This window comes from Pleurodeles waltl, chromosome 3_1 (genome assembly GCF_031143425.1).
Source record: "Pleurodeles waltl isolate 20211129_DDA chromosome 3_1, aPleWal1.hap1.20221129, whole genome shotgun sequence".
NCBI classification, from domain to species: Eukaryota; Metazoa; Chordata; class Amphibia; order Caudata; family Salamandridae; genus Pleurodeles; species Pleurodeles waltl.
In genome coordinates this window covers 1,781,931,086-1,781,948,572 of record NC_090440.1, presented here as the reverse complement: position 1 = coordinate 1,781,948,572, position 17,487 = coordinate 1,781,931,086, and the positions used below count along the sequence as shown (strand labels likewise).

The window sequence follows — 17,487 nt, the reverse complement described above, 5'->3', positions numbered from 1 at the left end:
AGTATGTACAGAGCCGACTTCCTACAAGGTGGATCACTGGTGGGGTCTACGACTTTTCATTTGCTGGACTACTCAGCCAGTACCTGATCACACAACTACATTTCATAATTGCCTTTAGAAAACTGATTTTTGAATGTGACTTTTTTTTCTAAATTTTTAAAAGCCCTGCTAAGGCCTTAGTTAAGTCCCCTTAGCATCTCTTGTTTAGATTTAAACGTTTTTGTAAAGTCAGGATTTAGTTAATAGAAGAAGTTTTCTAAAAAGTAATCCCAATTTTTAGTAACATAATGAGCAGCTCAGAGGAAATAGTGGTGGAACTCAACCTCACTTCTTACCTCCATCTAGGGATGGCAGAGTTAAGGTCCCTCTGCAAGCTGAAAAAGATTGACAGGTTCCAACCCTACCAAGGTCAAGCTCCAGGAGCTCTTGGCAGAGTACACCAGGGACCATCCTGCTGAGGAGGAAGAACTCCACTCAGACAGGGAAGATGTTCAAGATGAGGAGGATGTCCACCCACCTCCTCACCTAATTAGGGAAACGAGGCTCCCAAGATCCCTGTCTCCAAGGATAGAACTGACTGGATCTGGATCTTCTACAGGGTAGTCCAGCTCCTCTGGGAACATTGAGGACAGCCTCAATGAAGAGGATATCCTTTTAGCAAGGATGGCCAAAAGGTTAGCTTTGGAGCAACAACTCCTAGCTATAGAAAGGGAGAGAGTAGAAATAGGCTTATCTCCCATTAATGGTGGCAGCAATATAAATAGGGTCAGAGAGAATACTGACATACTAAAAATCCCCAAAGGGGGTGTCTCAAAATATGGCGACGGTGATGATATCACCAAGTGGTTCACAGCTTTTGAATGGGCTTGTGCAACCAGAAAGTTAAACACATCTCACTTGGGGGCTGTCCTTTGGGAACTGTTTACTGGTAAGTATAGGGATAGGCGCTTCACACTCTCTGGTAAAGATGCAGAATCCTATGACCACATGAAGGCTACCTTGATTGAGGGCTTTTGATTCTCCACTGAGGAATATAGAATTAGGTGCAGGGGGCTCACAAAATCTTAATCCAATCCTGGGTTGATTTTGTTGACTACTCAGTAAAAACCGTAGATGGTTGGATACCTGGCAGTGTAGTGCATGACTATGATGGTCTTTATAAATTGTTTATGAAGGAACACATGTTAAGTAACTGCTTCAGTTGCATCAACATCTGGTAGACCTAGGTCCAATTTCTCCCCAAGAATTGGGAAAGAGGGCAGACCATTGGGTCAAGACTAGGGTGACCAAGACTTCCACAGGGGGTGATCAAAAGAAAGGGTCACAAAGCCTCCCCAGGGGAACGGTGGTGAGACACCTAAGGAAAAAAACAGAGTCTTCTCAAGGGCCCCCAAAACCCTGCTCAGGAGGGTGGGGCCGTGGGACAAAGGTAGAAGCCCTGAGGGATACAGGTGCCAGTGTCACCATGGTGACAGAGAAACTGGTTTCACCAGAACAGTATTTGGCTGGACAAACATATCCAGTTACTGATGCTGACAATGTGACTAAAGTCCATCCCATGGCTATGGTGACTTTAGAATGTGGAGGGGTTACTGGCCTGAAACAGATAGTGGTCTCTTCTGCAATCCAAGTGGAATGGTTGCTAGGAAATGATCTGGAGTCCTCATTTTGTGCTGAGGTAGGGCTCAAAACCCATGCAGCCATGCTGGGAATCCCTGAACTGGTGTGTTTGAAACCCAGAGCACAGAGCAGAGCACAGGGTGAAAAAGAAGTGATGGAGCCTGGAATAATGGCCCAACCACCCAAGGGAAAAGGTAGGAGGACTGGGGGGCCAGCCTCTGAACAGCAAAAAAAAGAAAGGACCTCCTTTCCCAGGAAGATTTCTTATCCCCTGAGGGAATAGAGTCCTTGGACCTGGAACATTATCAGGTAGAGCTCTTGGGCCCAGGGGGGCCACAAGGGAACAGCTGTGCCAGGGACAAAAGATTTGTCCCGCTCTTGAAAGCCTGAGATAGCAAGCTGCTGACCAGGAGAAGGGAGATGTCAGTGGCTCCCACAGGGTCTGGTGGGAGGATGGACTCCTTTACACTGAGGCCAGAGATTCCAAACCTGGTGCCACTAGGAAAGTGGTAGTGCTTCAGGAGTTCAGAGAGTGTATCCTCACATTGGCCTATGACATCCCCTTAGCTGGGCATTTGGGACAAACAAAAACATGGAGCAGACTTGTAAACCTTTTTTATTAGCCCAACGTGTCCCAGAAATTAAAGGAGTTTTGTAGCTTCCGTGTCACCTGTCAAGCCAGTGGCAAGACAGATGGCCACCCAAAGACCCCCCCTCATTCCACTTCCAGTGATGGAGGTGCCCTTTGATAGGGTTGGTGTGGACATTGTGGGTCCACTTGAACCAGCCTCAGGGAATCAGTGCATACTGATAGTAGTGGATCATGCTACCAGATACCCTAAAGCAATTCCCCTTAGGTCAACTACTCTCCCTGCAGTAGCCAAAGCCCTAATTGGTATTTTTACTAGAGGTGCTTTCCATCTGTTAAATCGGTTACATTCCAGGCGATGGAGTCAATGTGAGTTTTAAAAGTATTCATTGATTTCTAAGTTGCATCGCTGAAACATCTCATCCATCTGCCAGGTCCCGATCTACTCATCGCCTCCATTTAAATCATCACATTCCACCCAGAATCCTTGTACCATGCATTCTCTGGTAGGAGACCATCACCTGGCTACCACATGTATATATAACACAATCCTGTTAGGGGACCACTGGCAATTGTTAAAGAAGGCTTGGAGAGACCTCTACATGAGCCTAAACAAAATGTGGTGGACTATGTGCTTGGCCTCCAGTCTAGGATGGCTGAGTACATGGAAAAGGCATCCAAAAACCTTGAGGCCAGCCAACAACTCCAGAATTCGTAGCATGACCGAAAGGCTGCAATAGTTGAATTCCAGCCAGTGCAGATGTATGGTTTCTGGAGCCTGTGGCACCCAGGGCACTTCAGGACCGATGGAGTGGCTCTTACCAATCCTGGAATAGAAGAGTCAGGTCACTTACTTAGTGGACCTGGGCACTAACAGGACACCCAAGAGGGTGATCCATGTTAACTGCCTGAAACTCTGTAATGACAGGGCAGACATAACCATGCTGGTGGTTACTGATGAGGATCAGGAAGCAGAGAGTGAACCTCTCCCTGATCTCCTCTCAACTTACGGATGGGTCAGTAGATGGAGATGTCTACTCAGACACCCTCTCTGCCCAACAGCAAGCTTACTGCGGGCAAGTCACACAGCAGTATGCTGAGCTCTTCTGTTTGACCCCTGGTCAGACACACCTGTGTACCCATGATGTGGACAGAGGAGACTGTTTACCTGTCAGAAACAAAATTTATAGACAGGCTGATCAAGTCAAAGAGAGCATCAAAGTGGAACTCCACAAGATGCTGCAGTTGGGGGTAATAGAGCACTCTGACAGTCCCTGGTTAGCCCAGTGGTCTTGGTCCCCAAACCTTACACCAAAGATGGCAAGAGAGAAATTAGTTTCTGTGTGGACTACAGAGGGCTCAACTCTGTCACCAAGACAGATGCACACCCCATACCCAGAGCAGATAAATTAATTGACAAGTTAGGTGCAGTCAAAATTCTGAGTACCTGTGACTTAAATGCAGGGTACTGGCAAATTAGGATGGCACCTGGAGCAAAAGAAAAGACAGCATTCTCTACACGTGATGGGCATTATCAGTTTATTGTTAGGCCCTTGGCTTATAGAATGCCCCTGCCACCTTCCAAAGGATGGCGAATCAAGTCCTTGCTGGCATGGAGTCCTTTAGTGCAGCATAACTAGACGATATTGCTGTCTTTAGCTCCAGCTGGCAGGATCACCTGGGGAAGGTTTTGCAGGCCTTGCAATCAGCAGGCCTCTCTATTGATGCATCTATGTGCCAAATAGGGCAGGGCACTGTTATGTACTTTGGGCCACCTTGGGCACCTTGGAGGACAAGTGCAACCCTCAGAACCCAAGATCCAGACAATTCTGGACTGGGAAGCTCCTACCTCCCAGACTCAAGTCAGGGCATTCCTTGGCTTTACTGGGTACTACAGGAGGTTTGTGAAGGGATATCGGCCCATTGTACCTCCCGTCACTGAACTGACCTCCAAGAAGATCCCAAAGAAGGTAAACTGGGCCCTTGACTGGTCAAAAGGTTTTTGACACCCTGAAAGAAGCAATGTGCTCAGCAGCAGTTCTTAAAGCTTCAGATTATTTTAGGCAGTTCATTGTGCAGACAGATGCCTCTGAACATGGGATAGGAGTAGTCCTGTCCCAAACCAATGATGATGGGTTTGGCCAGCCTGTTGCTTTCATTCACAGGAGGTTACTCCCCAGGGAGCAGCCTGGAGTACCATTGAGAGGGAGGCCTTTGCTGTGGTTTGGTCCCTGAAAAAGCTGAGTCTTTACTTGTTGGCAATCACTTTGTTGCTCAAACTGACCACAGAACTCTCGGACGGCTAATGCAAATGAAAGGTGAGAACCCTAAACTTTTGAGGTGGTCCGTATCCCTACAGGGAATGTACTTTTTTTTTTTTTTTTAAATCTCTTTATTAATGTGGAGAACATAGAATCGTATACATCTGAGCATCAAACGTTGCTCTTGTCATCATCTATAATGCTTAATCCAATTTGCGAAAAAACAGAAAGTGAAAGAGGAAAGGAAAAGTGAGAGAAAAAGATAGAACTATGTGTCCAGCGGTGTGGACTAACCTATTGGGCATTTCGAGTGAGGGGGATCAATCCTAGGATAACCATTTTTCACGGTAGTGAGCTTGAGCGATAAACTATTGGGTGGGTGGGGAACTACGCCGGGGGAGAGCGGAAGGTAGACTGATAGGGAGGAGAAGGCGAGGAGAAAAGAAAAAAAAGTGGGGGGGGGGTGCTTATGAGCAGGGTTAGTGAGGTGGGGGGGTGGAGGTTGCTCCCTTTAGTGAGCAAGGTGCTGGTCCATAGCGCCCTTCGCTGTGGTCAACCGGGGGCGCATGGATAAGGCTCCGAAGCCGACCTCCCATAATCTGCGGCCGCCACAATATCCCCTCCCGTCCCCCAATAACGTTTCTTGGGTAGAGTCTCCCTTAGTCAGGATCCTCCCACCCACCACATGACATCTCAGGCGTGTCTGCCCATGCCTTACGTACTGTGTAATGTCTTGTAGTTGGGGTGTAAGTTAGGGTGAGATCGCGGCATGTGTCTCCCGACCACAGGGTCCCTTTAGATCTTTTGGCTAATGTTGATTGTTGACATGCTGGTCAGGGTCGACCATGCAATCATGGCAGACGGGTATCATCCTTTGTTTTGAGTGATGTGACCAAAGTGTCCCTCGCATCTATCCCCTTGATCTATATACCTCTGTCCTGGAGTGAGTGTAGTGTTTGAGCCTCTGCCCTCGCCCTCCCTAGCATATCTTTTACCCAATGTCGAATGTCTGGTACGGCCGGTGCTTTCCATCGCATTGCTATCAGGCGCTTAGATAAGATGAACGCCAGCTCAATACCTCTTTGTATTTGCTTTTTCTTTTTCGGATGTGGGTGAATGCCCAACAAGCAAGAAGCGGGCGTGGGGGAGAGCTGGCGCCCGACCAGCACGGCAGTCAGAGCTGTCACGTCTTGCCACGCACGAAGTAGTGGTGGGCATTCCCATGTCATGTGGAAAAAAGTTGCATCTGCCTCCCCACATCGTGGGCACTCCTGGGGAGATAGAGGGAACATGCGTTGTAGCCGGTGCGAGGATAGATAGGTCTGGTGTAAGTAGTTGAACTGGGTGAAGCGAAACCTAGGGTTGCGAGACACAGACCGCACTAAGCTGAGTGCCATTTCCCTTTCTCGTTGGTCTAGCGGGGCTGACAGAACCCCATCCCACCTTGCCTTCGCTTTGGGCTGAGCAACCTCTGGGTTGTCTAGTAGGACGCTGTAAATCTGTGAGATGCTGCAGTGTCCTCCCAGGCTGGAGAGCAGTTCATGGTGTACAGGCGATATAGAAGGTTCCCTGTCTCCGCATCGTCAAGTTCGACGCGAGAATTGTTGTAAAGCACAATACGTCAGAAACCATCCCCTGTCCACATTGTATCTCGAGCAAATTTCGGCAAAAGGCATCATATGGCCCTCCCAAAATATGTTTCCAATTGTTTGGATGCCTCTCTCGGGCTACTGGTGCAATCTGTGCTGTCTAGACAGCTTAGAGATCACTGGGACGGATAATAGTGCTATTCTGGGTGAGTATGTAGGAGTGCGATTCCCATCAAGCATGTAGTGGCTCCAACACCAAAGAGCTATTTGCATCAAAGTGTTGTACTGAACGGTCGGGCTACAGCGATCCAGCAACCATTGCAATATGCTTGTGCATCCGAGAGCGCATGCAATAATTTTGCCTCTGAGTTCGGTGGGTTTTGTAACCAGCGCCAGGCCCACTGTGTTTGCGCTGAAGCATAATTCAATTCATAATGTGGTGTGCCTAGCCCTCCTAGTTCCAATGGGAGCTGCGTGGCAGTCAGTGCTAGTTGCCGGCGACCCCTGCCCCATATTAAATCCATTGTGAGGCTATTCAATGAGGCGTAAAAATCGCGGGATATCAGTATTGGTAAGGCTGCGAAATGATAGAGCATGCACGGTAGGATTATCATTTTGGCAATTGCTACTCTGCCCATAGGCGAGAGTGGGAGTGATCCCCAGAAAGGCAAAGATCCTTTTATGGAGCCGAGTGCGCGTTCCAGGTTGCCCTCCCTCAGGTTAGCAACATCGTGGTATATCTGTATGCCTAGATATTTAAAAGTTGTATTCTCCCATGGAAGCGCATAAGTCAAAGTAGAACTACAATTAATGCTTCTTGTTGTGACCCAGATAACCTACCTTTCTCAAGCGCTTCGTGCACCATCTTGACATATGGTTGAATTAGTTGTCCTGAGCACGCACGGTAATATTCTGCTGGGAGTCCATCACTGCCCGGTGCTTTATTACCCGCCAATTGTTGTAACGCTAATTGAACCTCTGTCACATCGATGGGTGCGTCTAATTCACCCTGCTGTGGCGCGGATAAGCGAGTCAAAGGAAGTGCGATGAAGAATTCTGCCAGTTGTTGTGCGGATGGGGGAGGCTGTGCTGCGTATAGGGTACTATAGTATCGTTGGAAAGCCGTATTTAGTCCTAGTTCGGTATTGATCGCTGCTCCCGAGCCTCAGTTTATTGCTCCTATTGGTCCATGTTGCTGTTCCCCTCGCACCAGCCAGGCCAGCATTCTACCGGAGCGATCTCCCTCTGAGTGTGCTCTAGTTACGTAATGGCAATAGTCATATTTGCATAGACGCACGTCGATCTCCTTCACCCATGCCTGGGGCGCCCTCAGGTCCTCCAGCGCTACAGTGCCCGATGCCGTACTCTTCTCCGCTTCTCGGAGTTCAGTCTCCACCTTTCTCAATTCATCTGATAATATGCGTCGTGTCCCTCCCGCTGTTGACATGCACAGACCCCTGACTACCACCTTGTGGGCATCCCACTCCATGGCGCGTGACGACGCTGTCCCATGGTTGAGCTTAAAGTACGTTGAGATGTTCTCTGATAACTTGTGACGGAATGATGGGTCTAACAGTAAGTTTGGCTGTAACGGCCAGGTGGGGATACTCGTCCTCGTTTTACCCCAGCAAACGGTACCTAGTAGCGGACAGTGGTCTGACATTGTTTTAGCAAGATAGGAGATTCCAGTGAAATTGCTAACTAGCTCAGTTGAGCAAAGCAGCAAGTCTATGCGAGTATGAAGACGATGGATCGGGGAGAAAACTGAGTATTCCCTTTCTAGGGGATATAGTGTACGCCACACATCCACCAGCCAATGTTCTAGGATCCAGGCCTGAAAAAACTGGTAAGTTTTCCTACAGGGGGCACCCTCCAAAGGAGGGTGTGACCTATCTTTAATGGTATCTGGTATGCAATTCCAATCTCCCCCCCAAATGTATTGCGCGGTAGGGTCTTGGAATAAGTGAGGAGTGAGCGACTGGAGGAATTCCCCCTGTTTTATGTTGGGAGCATATACGCCAGTAATAATGAGCGGTGTACCATCTAAGGAACCCTCCAGCTGTACATATCGGCTGTCTGTGTCTACTCTGTGGTGGTCTACGGTGTACAGTACTTCTGGGGCGATCCATATGAGTACTCCCTTAGCATATGCAGAGAAAGAGGTGCCATAAGCTAAGCCCCGCCATTTATTCTGTAGGGTACATAATTCCTCTGTTGTTAAGTGTGTTTCCTGCGGTATAGCAATGTGGATTTTATGCCTTTTCAGATATGTATAAATTTTGCAGCGTTTAAGAGAGCTAGCCATGCCTCGCACGTTCCAGGTCATTACATTATAGGTAGTCATTTTCGTATGTGTTAGTGGTAATGTGGATCCCGGTACCCAGCCAGGAAGAGGATCTTGGGTCAAGTATTACTATTACCTTCACTTCCGTCGCAAACCCATCCCCCACCCTGGAGCAACACTGAGTAATGTAAAGAAGAGAGGACAGAGAGAGAGTGGAAAGGAACTGAAAAGATTCTTTGTAGATGAAGCCCAACTGATAACACTAAGGCACCACAGGTGCCCAGCGCATTAACTATCATGGCAAAGGTCCTTCAGGTGTCCCCTTGGGACGTGGGTTCTGTTTCGATAAGTCCCTTCATGACGGTCCCAGCCAGATATTCAGCACCCCCGTCAATCTCCGTGTGCCCATCGCCTTTTTGTTCCTGATGTCTGTATATCAGTGTGAGAAGGAGCACCGGGGCTACGTGGCGCCCAATCGCCCCGCCAGCGCATCTGCTGGGTCTAATGTCATACTCTGTCACTGTGTATTGCCGTATGGGGTTTAGAGGTCATCTGCTGTGCATGGTGTAAGTTCCGGGCCAAGCGTCGAGGGAGAAGAAGAGCCACTGGAGTGATCCACTGAGAGATCCGAGCTCACCTTTTCCGGATCTCGATACTTCTGACATTGCGGCGATGTAAACAGGTTAGCCTCCCTCAGGGCTCGTTCCTGGCTTTCTGCTACTTGTGCTTTAGATGGGCGAGTCCTCGACTTTGATTTCTTCCTTTGTCTGGGTTGGGGAGTGAGCCATGTACCCTGCTTGACGTCATCTTGCTTAAGGTGGGCCATGCCTTTGGCGTGCAGCCGTGTCCAGACGTCTTCGGGGGACGGGAAAACATGGATCTTCTCCCCATCTACAACCCGGAGCCGTGCTGGGAACAGCAGGGAGTAGGAGAGATTGTCACACAGTAATTGTTTTACTCTTGTGAAGGACGCTCTTCTGCGTTGTACTTCCGCTGTGTAGTCTGGGTACGGCGTTATCACATCATTATCCATCTGTATGGGACGCTGGGTCCTGAATCTTTGTAGGATCAAGTGTCTATCACAAAAGTTTAGTAGGCGTGCTATCAAGGGCCGTGGGGGGGGGAGCATCTGGTCTTGGTGGTCCGCTTGGAATTCGGTGGGCACGCTCCACTGCGAACATTGGTGATGCCGCGTTCATCATGACTTTATCCAGTAGCCACTTTTCCAAGAATTGTTCAGCGTTAGGTGACTCCGCTTGCTCCGGGAATCCTATAAATTTAACGTTGTTTCTCCTCGAGAGTCCCTCTGCGTCTTCTGCTCTCCTCTGGAGTAGGCTGACCTCTGTTTCCATGCGCTGTACCTGGTCACGCAAATCTTTGAGTTCTGCCTGAGTGACTGCGAGCGTTCGTTCATTATCGTTGACTCTATCAACTAATTTGCTGTGGTCCGCCCTAAGTAGGTTTACTTCGATTACTACAGAGTCTATTTTCCCTTCCAATGTAGTTTTTGTGTCTAGCACTGCTTGCAATAGCTTATCAAAGTGCGCTCGCAATGTCAAGTTCATTTGTGCAGTGCAGCAGCTTGTGTTCTGGCTAGGCCAACAGGGTTCAGCTCCTCCGTATCAGCCAATGGTTGCGGCCTGGGTGGTTTTGGCTTGACCATGGTTGATGGGGTCGTTGGTGTCACGGCTGAGAGCTCCAGCCTATCCAAGTCTCTGGGGCAGTCAAGCTGGGTGCTAGCCCAGGTGCAGAGCTAAAGGGACCCCACCGGACGAGTGCATCTCCGAGCGCAGCACAGAGGTTAGAGAGAGGAGGTTACCGCGGTGATCTTGTTCACAGGTGCTGGGCCTCTGGCTGCAACTGTCTGGTTATGTTGGGTGTAGTCAGCTTGATGTCGCGTCATTGACTTGGCATGGCCTCTGCCACCCAGGGTGGGACACTGTGAATTCAGTTGGAGGGTACATGGCCGCCACTCCGTGGCCGGGTCTCGATGGATCCACCTCAGTTGCAGCCCTAGGAAGGGGCTTGGTGGTCTAGTGTGATGATCCAGTAGTGCCCCAGCAGTCTAGGCATATGCAGCAATCTAATATGGGCCGTAGTTGTCGGGAGGGCGATCCAACGCCCCGTCGAGCAACTCAGAGCGTGGTTGGGGGGGGCGCTGCTCTACAGGGAGTATTTGTGCTAGTGTCGCGTACCTTCTCCAAGTAGCTGGAGTGGCCCATGTGTCAGTTTTCTGGTCCCTGTGGACTGCGATCTCTGCTAGCATGCTCACATGCTCTTCCGTTGAGCGCAGCGGGCTCCGCTGTTACAGTGGTCTCAGGTGCAGTACTCTCGTCACTGCATGTGCCTCGCGTTGGCTCACCCTATTTCAGGCCTCCTTTCATGGGCCGTCGTCGTGTCTTGGCACGCCGTACCATTGCACTTGGGCTCAGTCTGTTATGCTGCTGCCACCCGTCTCCGGCCCCAATGTGCGGCTGCCCGCGCCCCCGGAGCCGTCAAACCACGTCACCCGCGTTCAGCACCCAGAGGCAGCTCTGCACCTCTAGATGTCCTCAAAGGGGCCAGGGCTGGGTAGGTGCGTCCCTGGGTGCGTCCGTTGGCTGGTAATCGGTCCTTGGTCTGTGTAGGCCGCAGCGGCAGCCGCGCCCCTCCGGCCCGATCGGTATGCGCCGCTGGATCAGGTCTTCTCCTCAGGGGGCCCCTCCGATGGCGGCCTCCCGCAGCACCCGCACGTAACCGCGGTGGGCGGCGTGTCTCCGCTACTCCAGCGGTGCTCGCGAGGCCGGGGCCCCGCGATCCGCGCCACGGTGTTGCCGCTGAGGGAAGGCATTGCTCCGTCTCCTGCTGCCTTTGCTCCTTATCCGAGGCCTCAGCCGCCCCACGCTGCTTCTGGCCCGGACTCGCACGCCTCACTGCGTCTTATCAAGAGCAGCCGGGTGAGCCACCAGCGCCCCGGTATCCCGGGGCCTCACTTAGCTAGGCGAGGGCACCGGGGACAAGCGGTGGGGGGAAATTAGAGGATTAAAGTTCGGTCCGCGAGTGGAGCTTCTCAGAGAGCATTCGCACTCGCCGCCATCTTGGACACGCCCCTACAGGGAATGTACTTTGTAGTGGAACACAGACCTGGGACTGCCCATGCTAGTGCAGATGGCCTTTCAAGGTTCTTCCACTTAGACAATGAAGACTCTCTGGGAAAGGTTAGTCTCATCCTCTTTCGTTTGAGGAGTGGGGGGTGTAGGAAAGTGCCACTGTTGGCATGGTTTACCCCCCCCCCCCCCCCCACCCCCTTTTTGCCTAGTGTTGATGCTAACTTTGATTGAAAGTGGGCTGGGATCCTGCTAATTAGGTCCCAGCCCCAGTGTTCTTTCCCTAAAAGTGTACCTTTGTTTCCACAATTGGCACAACCCTGGCACACAGTTAAGTCCCTTGTAAAAGGTATGCATGATACCAAGGGCCCTGTGGCCAGGTAAGGTCTCTAATGGCTGCAGCATGTATTATGCCACCCTAGGGGACCCTTCACCTAGCAAATGTTCACTGCTGTGCAGCTTGTGTACACTGGTGGGGAGAAAAAGGCAAAGTCGACATGGCACCCCTCTCAGGGTACCATGCATACAAACCACTGCCTCTGGCATAGGGAAGTCACACCTCTAGCAGCCCTTGTAGCCCTAAAGCAGGGTGCACTATACCACAGGTGAGGGCATAGCTGCATGAGCAAAATGCCCCTATAGTGTCTAAGTCTATACTTAGAAATTGTAAGTGCAGAGTAGCCATATTGAGTATATGGTCTGGGAGTTTGTCATTACGAACTCCACAGCTCCACTGAATACTGGGAAGTTTGGTATCAAAATTCTCAGCACAATAAACCCACAATGATGTCAGTGTTGGATTTATTGTAAAATGCACACAGAGGGCATCTTAGAGATGTCCCCTGTATGTTAGCCAAACTGCTAGTGTAGGACTGACCGGTCTGTGCCAGCCTGCCACTTTCAGACAAGTTTCTGACCACATGGGGTGAGTGGCTTTGTGCACTCTGTAATCAGAAACAAAGCTTGTCCTGGGTAGAGATGCATCACACCTCCCATCTACAGGAACTGTAACACCTGGCAGCGAGCCTCAAAGGCTCAAGCCTCAGATTATAGTGCCCCAGGGCACTCCAGCTAGTGGAGATGCCCGCCCCACAGGCAAAGCCCCACTTTTGGCGGCAAGTCCCACGGGAGAATTAGGGAAAACAAGGAGGAGTGACCACCTCATCCAGGGCCACCCCTAAGGTGTCCAGAGCTGAGATGACCACCTCCCTGCAGAATCCTCCATCTTGGTTTGGAGGACAGGGAGTGGGCACATGGAGGGTGTATCCACCCTCGGGGACAGTAGCTACTGCCCTCTGACCCCTAAAACGCCCCTAAATATAGGATTTAAGGGCCTTCCTGAACACAGCTCACCAGATTCCTGGTGACCTAACAAGAAGGACTGCTAAGCTGAAACCCCAGCAGAGAAGAAGGAAGATGACAACTGGTTTGGCCCCAGCCCTACCGGCCTGTCTCCTGCTTCAAAGAACCTGTAACAGAACAGCGACACATCCAGCTAGGCCAGCAACCTCTGCCAAGCTCCAGAGGACTGCCCTGCACCCATGGACAGCGGCCCTGTCCAAGAAGAAACCTACAACCAAGGACTCCCACCTCACTCCGAATGCATGAGTCCTACCACTCTGCACCTGCCCACGGCTCGTGTCCAGGTGGTCCACCCATCAAGAAAGGGTCCCCAGGCTATTGCGACCAAGTGCCCACCCTAAGTTGACCTCTCCACCCCTCCACAATGACGCCTGCAGAGGGAATCCCGAGGACCCCCCTGACTGCGAAGCTCCAGACGAAGGTATCTGATGCCTAAAGACACACTGCACCCGCAGCCCCCATGCTTTGGAAAAACTGACACCCGGTGTAGCTACGTTCAGCAGGCGCCACTCCTGCCTGTCTGACTGATGGTGTGCCCGAGACACCCCCCTGGACCTCGTCTGCACCCTCTGAGTGATTCCTGGGCTCTTCTCATAGACCAGCATTAAAAACCCAACGTTCTGTTTGCACCCTGCAACCAGCTGCCCCCGTACCGCTGAGGGTGTGTGTTTGGTGCCTACTTGTGGCCCCTTCAGTGCTCTTATAATCCCCCCTGGTCTGCCCTCTGAGTCGCGAGTACTTACCTGCAGGTAGACCAGATTCGGAGTACCCCCTTCCTCCATAAGATTCCATGTTAAAAATGCTCATCTTTGACCTCTGCACCCGGCCGGCTCGTGTTGCTGGTGGTGGGTTTTTGGGGTTAACTTGACCCCCAACCGGTGGACTTCCTAAAACTGGAGACTGAAAATGTAAGTGTTTTACTTGCCTGTGAAACAATCAAACACTTCTTCCCCCCCAGGAACTGTTTCTGAGAAAGCAGATTATTGCCAACATTTCAAGAAGTGTATAATTTATCAATTTCAAACAAAGTACTGTTGATACATGTGTGAAATACGAATATTTTTAAGTACTTACCTGCAAATTGAATCTTGTGGTTCTAAAAATATGAAGAAAATATATTTTTGCAATATAAATACCATTGGTCTGGAGTTAAGTCATTGAGTGTGTGCTTCTTCTATTGTTTGTATGTGTGCAACAAATGCTTTGCACTACCCTCTGATAAGCCTAAGTGCTCAACCACACTACCACAAAAGAGAGCATTAGTATTAGTATTATCTACTTTAGCCTCTGTTAAGCGTCTGGGGCACCCTTGGAGTCTGTGCACACTATATCTCATTTTGATATAGTATATACAGAGCTAGCTTCCTACACTGTATTTTCATGTGTTAGCCGAGCCAGCAGAAATATTGGATTTAATGTTGTATAGCAAAACTTTCTTGGTGGTCTCGTTAGCAATGAAGCATTTTTATGAGTTATTTGGGTAGCCTCCTTCCAAGCCTTTCAAACTTCATCTTATTCCTAGGTGAGTGCGGCCGAAACGTTGGAATTGTTCTCCTTATAATGCTGCTGCTTGTTCATCCCTTTTCTTTCTCAAGGCAGTATCATTTGGAAAAGTGATGTTTTGGTCATTCTTTTCTTATAGATCTATTTTGCAGTTGATCTTCATTTTAGGCCTGGGTTGATCCTCTCCCCTCCTCCTTTAATAGGGGGGTACGGTGGGTATCGGGAAAATTCAAGTCGGTAAATCTGCAATAACCATTAGAAGTACAAGTTACTTACGTTTGTAATGTTTTTTCTAATTGATATTACATGCTTACACACAGCGCCCCCCCCACACACACACACAACGATGCTGATATGGTTTAGTTTTGTGCTCTGTATTGTTATGTGCTTATGTATTTAGGTTTGTGGAACATTGATTGATGTAACTAGCATCTCTGGCACATGTTATGCTTTATATGGTGATCAGCATTTCTCTTGCAGTGGATCAGTGAGACTCCAATGAAAATACCTTGAAAGTTCCTCTGACGCCAGTGAAGGTGAATGCAATGAAAAGCATTCCAGTCCAGTATGGCGTCTGGGAATAGGTTCAAATAGTTAATTGTTCTGCGTAATCATATACATCAGAAAGAATATTGTACTAAGGTCATTAACTTGTTTTTCTCTTGTGAATGTTGCTTATAATCCATTTAGCTAGGGCATATGGAGATACTTTGGTAATGAAACCACTGCTGCCTCAAATGTGCTATGCATTTGCTATTCAGTTGGTGCTTAAGAACGCGTAAGAACAGCAACTGCTGAAACTTTTTGAGTTCACTTGTGTAATTTTAACAATTTTTTTAAGTACTTGTCAATATTCTTGAGAAACAGTATTTTATTTAAAGTCAGTGACGACCTAATAGTTCATAACAAATGTATGCAAAGAATGTGCCACGCTTTGCTGTCTGCTTTAAGTAGTACAGACAACTAGTAAATGTTTACCTTTGTTATCCTTTTTTCAGGACCTTGTATCTTTGAACCCATGCAAAGCTGCTGACATGGTTGCCATCCATTTCAGTGAGCAACTTGAAACAGTAATTACAAAGATCCAGGTACATGATGGAACTTATTGATAAATGAATGTGATGTGTCTAATTTTCTTCACTGCCTCTCTTCAATACCATAGTGATTCTACTTCAGATGTATATGTCACTCCTGTTTCTTGACTCTTGAACAACAAACTACTTGCTAGCTCGTCATTTTTACTAGGATTTTGTTTTTGCTTACCATGATGGCTTATATTTGTTTCATATAGGCACGTTTGATTAATGTTTCATGGTTTGAAAGTGTTTGTATTGCTGCCTGGTTTTCATTCTATGTAACTAGGAAGGGTTGAAAAATCTATCTTCTGACAAGGCACTAATTCCCTGACAAAATGTTTTTCAGTACACATGCACAAAATATTGCAAACCTTTCTCAGCCATAGATTGTGAATGCCGAAAGCATTACTCTTAAGTTTCTGTCCTCCAGACCTAACTACAGGCCAGGAACGCACCATACTAGGTGTCTGGCCACATACTTGTCTTTCTGCTGTCCCTGAAAACATGTTCCATCTGTAAGTAAGCTAGCATTGCTGCTGCCCGTGCTCTACATGTTCTTTTTGTTTTCAAAAGCACTGTTTCTAACTAGGAGGTTCCTCAACACTGCTATTGCCTGTGCCATGTACGCAATTGGACACAGTTCTTGCCCTGCTTTCCTAGAGCTTAGCCTTGTTCACTATTTTAGCCGGTTACTTCAGTGCTGTCGGTCCAGGGCATTTTATTTTAACACAGGTGTGTAGGTTAGGAGAAAGGGGAGTAGGGGGTATTGACATATATGAAGGCCACTGAATTATACCAGTGTTGGAAACTGTACATTATTATGTAATTTGCCTCAAAAGGAATCCATCCTCTAGAATCTTAGAGCACCTGTTTATTAATTCAGGCCAGCATTGTTGTATCAAAGTAATGTCAAAAGAATCCATGTGTATAGTGTTGTGAATTTCTTAGTGGTTTGAACTTAGAGAGGTGTTGGTGAAGGACTTATTGTGCAAACTGTAAAATCAATCTTTTTTTGAGGCGAGATTTCCAAGGTGATTTATAGTGCCATACATATGATCACTAATTTCTATTGAGTCGATTGTGATTCTTTGACTTGTGCATTGTTTGGTGAAAGGGTCATTGCAATGTATAATGTTCCCTCTGGATATTCTCTTCAACTTTCACCAATCACAAATGTAATAATGGGGCTACCACAAGTTAAAACAGGAGAGCAATTCTGTTGCACTTGCCACACAGGACTGGATGACTGAGTTGTTCTTGTATATTTTGAACATGCTGTCCCAACCTTAGTCCAGTAGCACAAATCTTTTAATGATGGTTAGGTTACATCATCAGTGGAAGGCAGATTCACATACTCATGACATTAGATACCTGTGTTATGCCCCTTGTAAAGAAGTAGTTTACTCATTTTAACCTTATGCTACCCCTTGGATGTTAAGTTAGTGTCTACTGCGTGGTATTTTCATCTTTTATGCCCCTTGCCACTCTTTTGTTTGCCATTAAAGAGTCATTTTGTTTTATATTATTGTACGAAAACTGTCTTAACATTGGGATTTCCTTTCTATTTAGGACCCGTTTCTCCTTTTTCAGTTCCTGAGGAGCTTTCTTAATCCAAGGTATGTTGATATTGTCTTTCAAGAAGCAATGTTTGTAAATTTGGTTATTTTTGACATCAGATGGTAAATTTTTATAAGTCCAAGGACTGTAAAGTTGTTATGGAATGGAATTTGCTAGTTATGATCAGATTTATTCAGATTTTAAGCTCCACATAGCAATGTTTTGACTGGGTTTTAACCATAATTGATCAGCTAATATCCATACGTTGACCCATTTGAATATAGTGCTGTGCATTTGTATTTTGGTAGGCATTATTGTTTGTCGTTTCTCTTCCTTTATTTAATAGACTGAGGTGAAATATTTATTTTGTTATGTGTATCACGAAACAGGTCATGTTGCGCCCTGTTCAGTGATACATAGAGTTATTGTTTTGATGTACATGAGCAATTTATGTAATAGACTTGGATGACAATTGCATATAAATAGGGTATGATACATCTTGTGGGTCCAGTGGAGAAGTGCATGTATGTGTCAGTGCCTGCCTCTTCATAAGGATTCAT

General features: G+C 48.0%; 1 protein-coding gene across 3 annotated transcripts in view; it reads left to right on the top strand.

The window, feature by feature from the left end:
- VPS8 (VPS8 subunit of CORVET complex) overlaps nt 1-17,487 on the top strand; it is a 1,496,959-nt gene that overhangs the window by 848,406 nt on the left and 631,066 nt on the right. For all 3 annotated transcript variants that reach the window (XM_069225817.1, XM_069225815.1, XM_069225816.1), the window contains exons 33-34: nt 15,293-15,382; nt 16,940-16,986. In XM_069225817.1, coding sequence (XP_069081918.1) covers nt 15,293-15,382; nt 16,940-16,986 — 137 coding nt within the window. The remainder of the gene's footprint in view (nt 1-15,292; nt 15,383-16,939; nt 16,987-17,487) is intronic.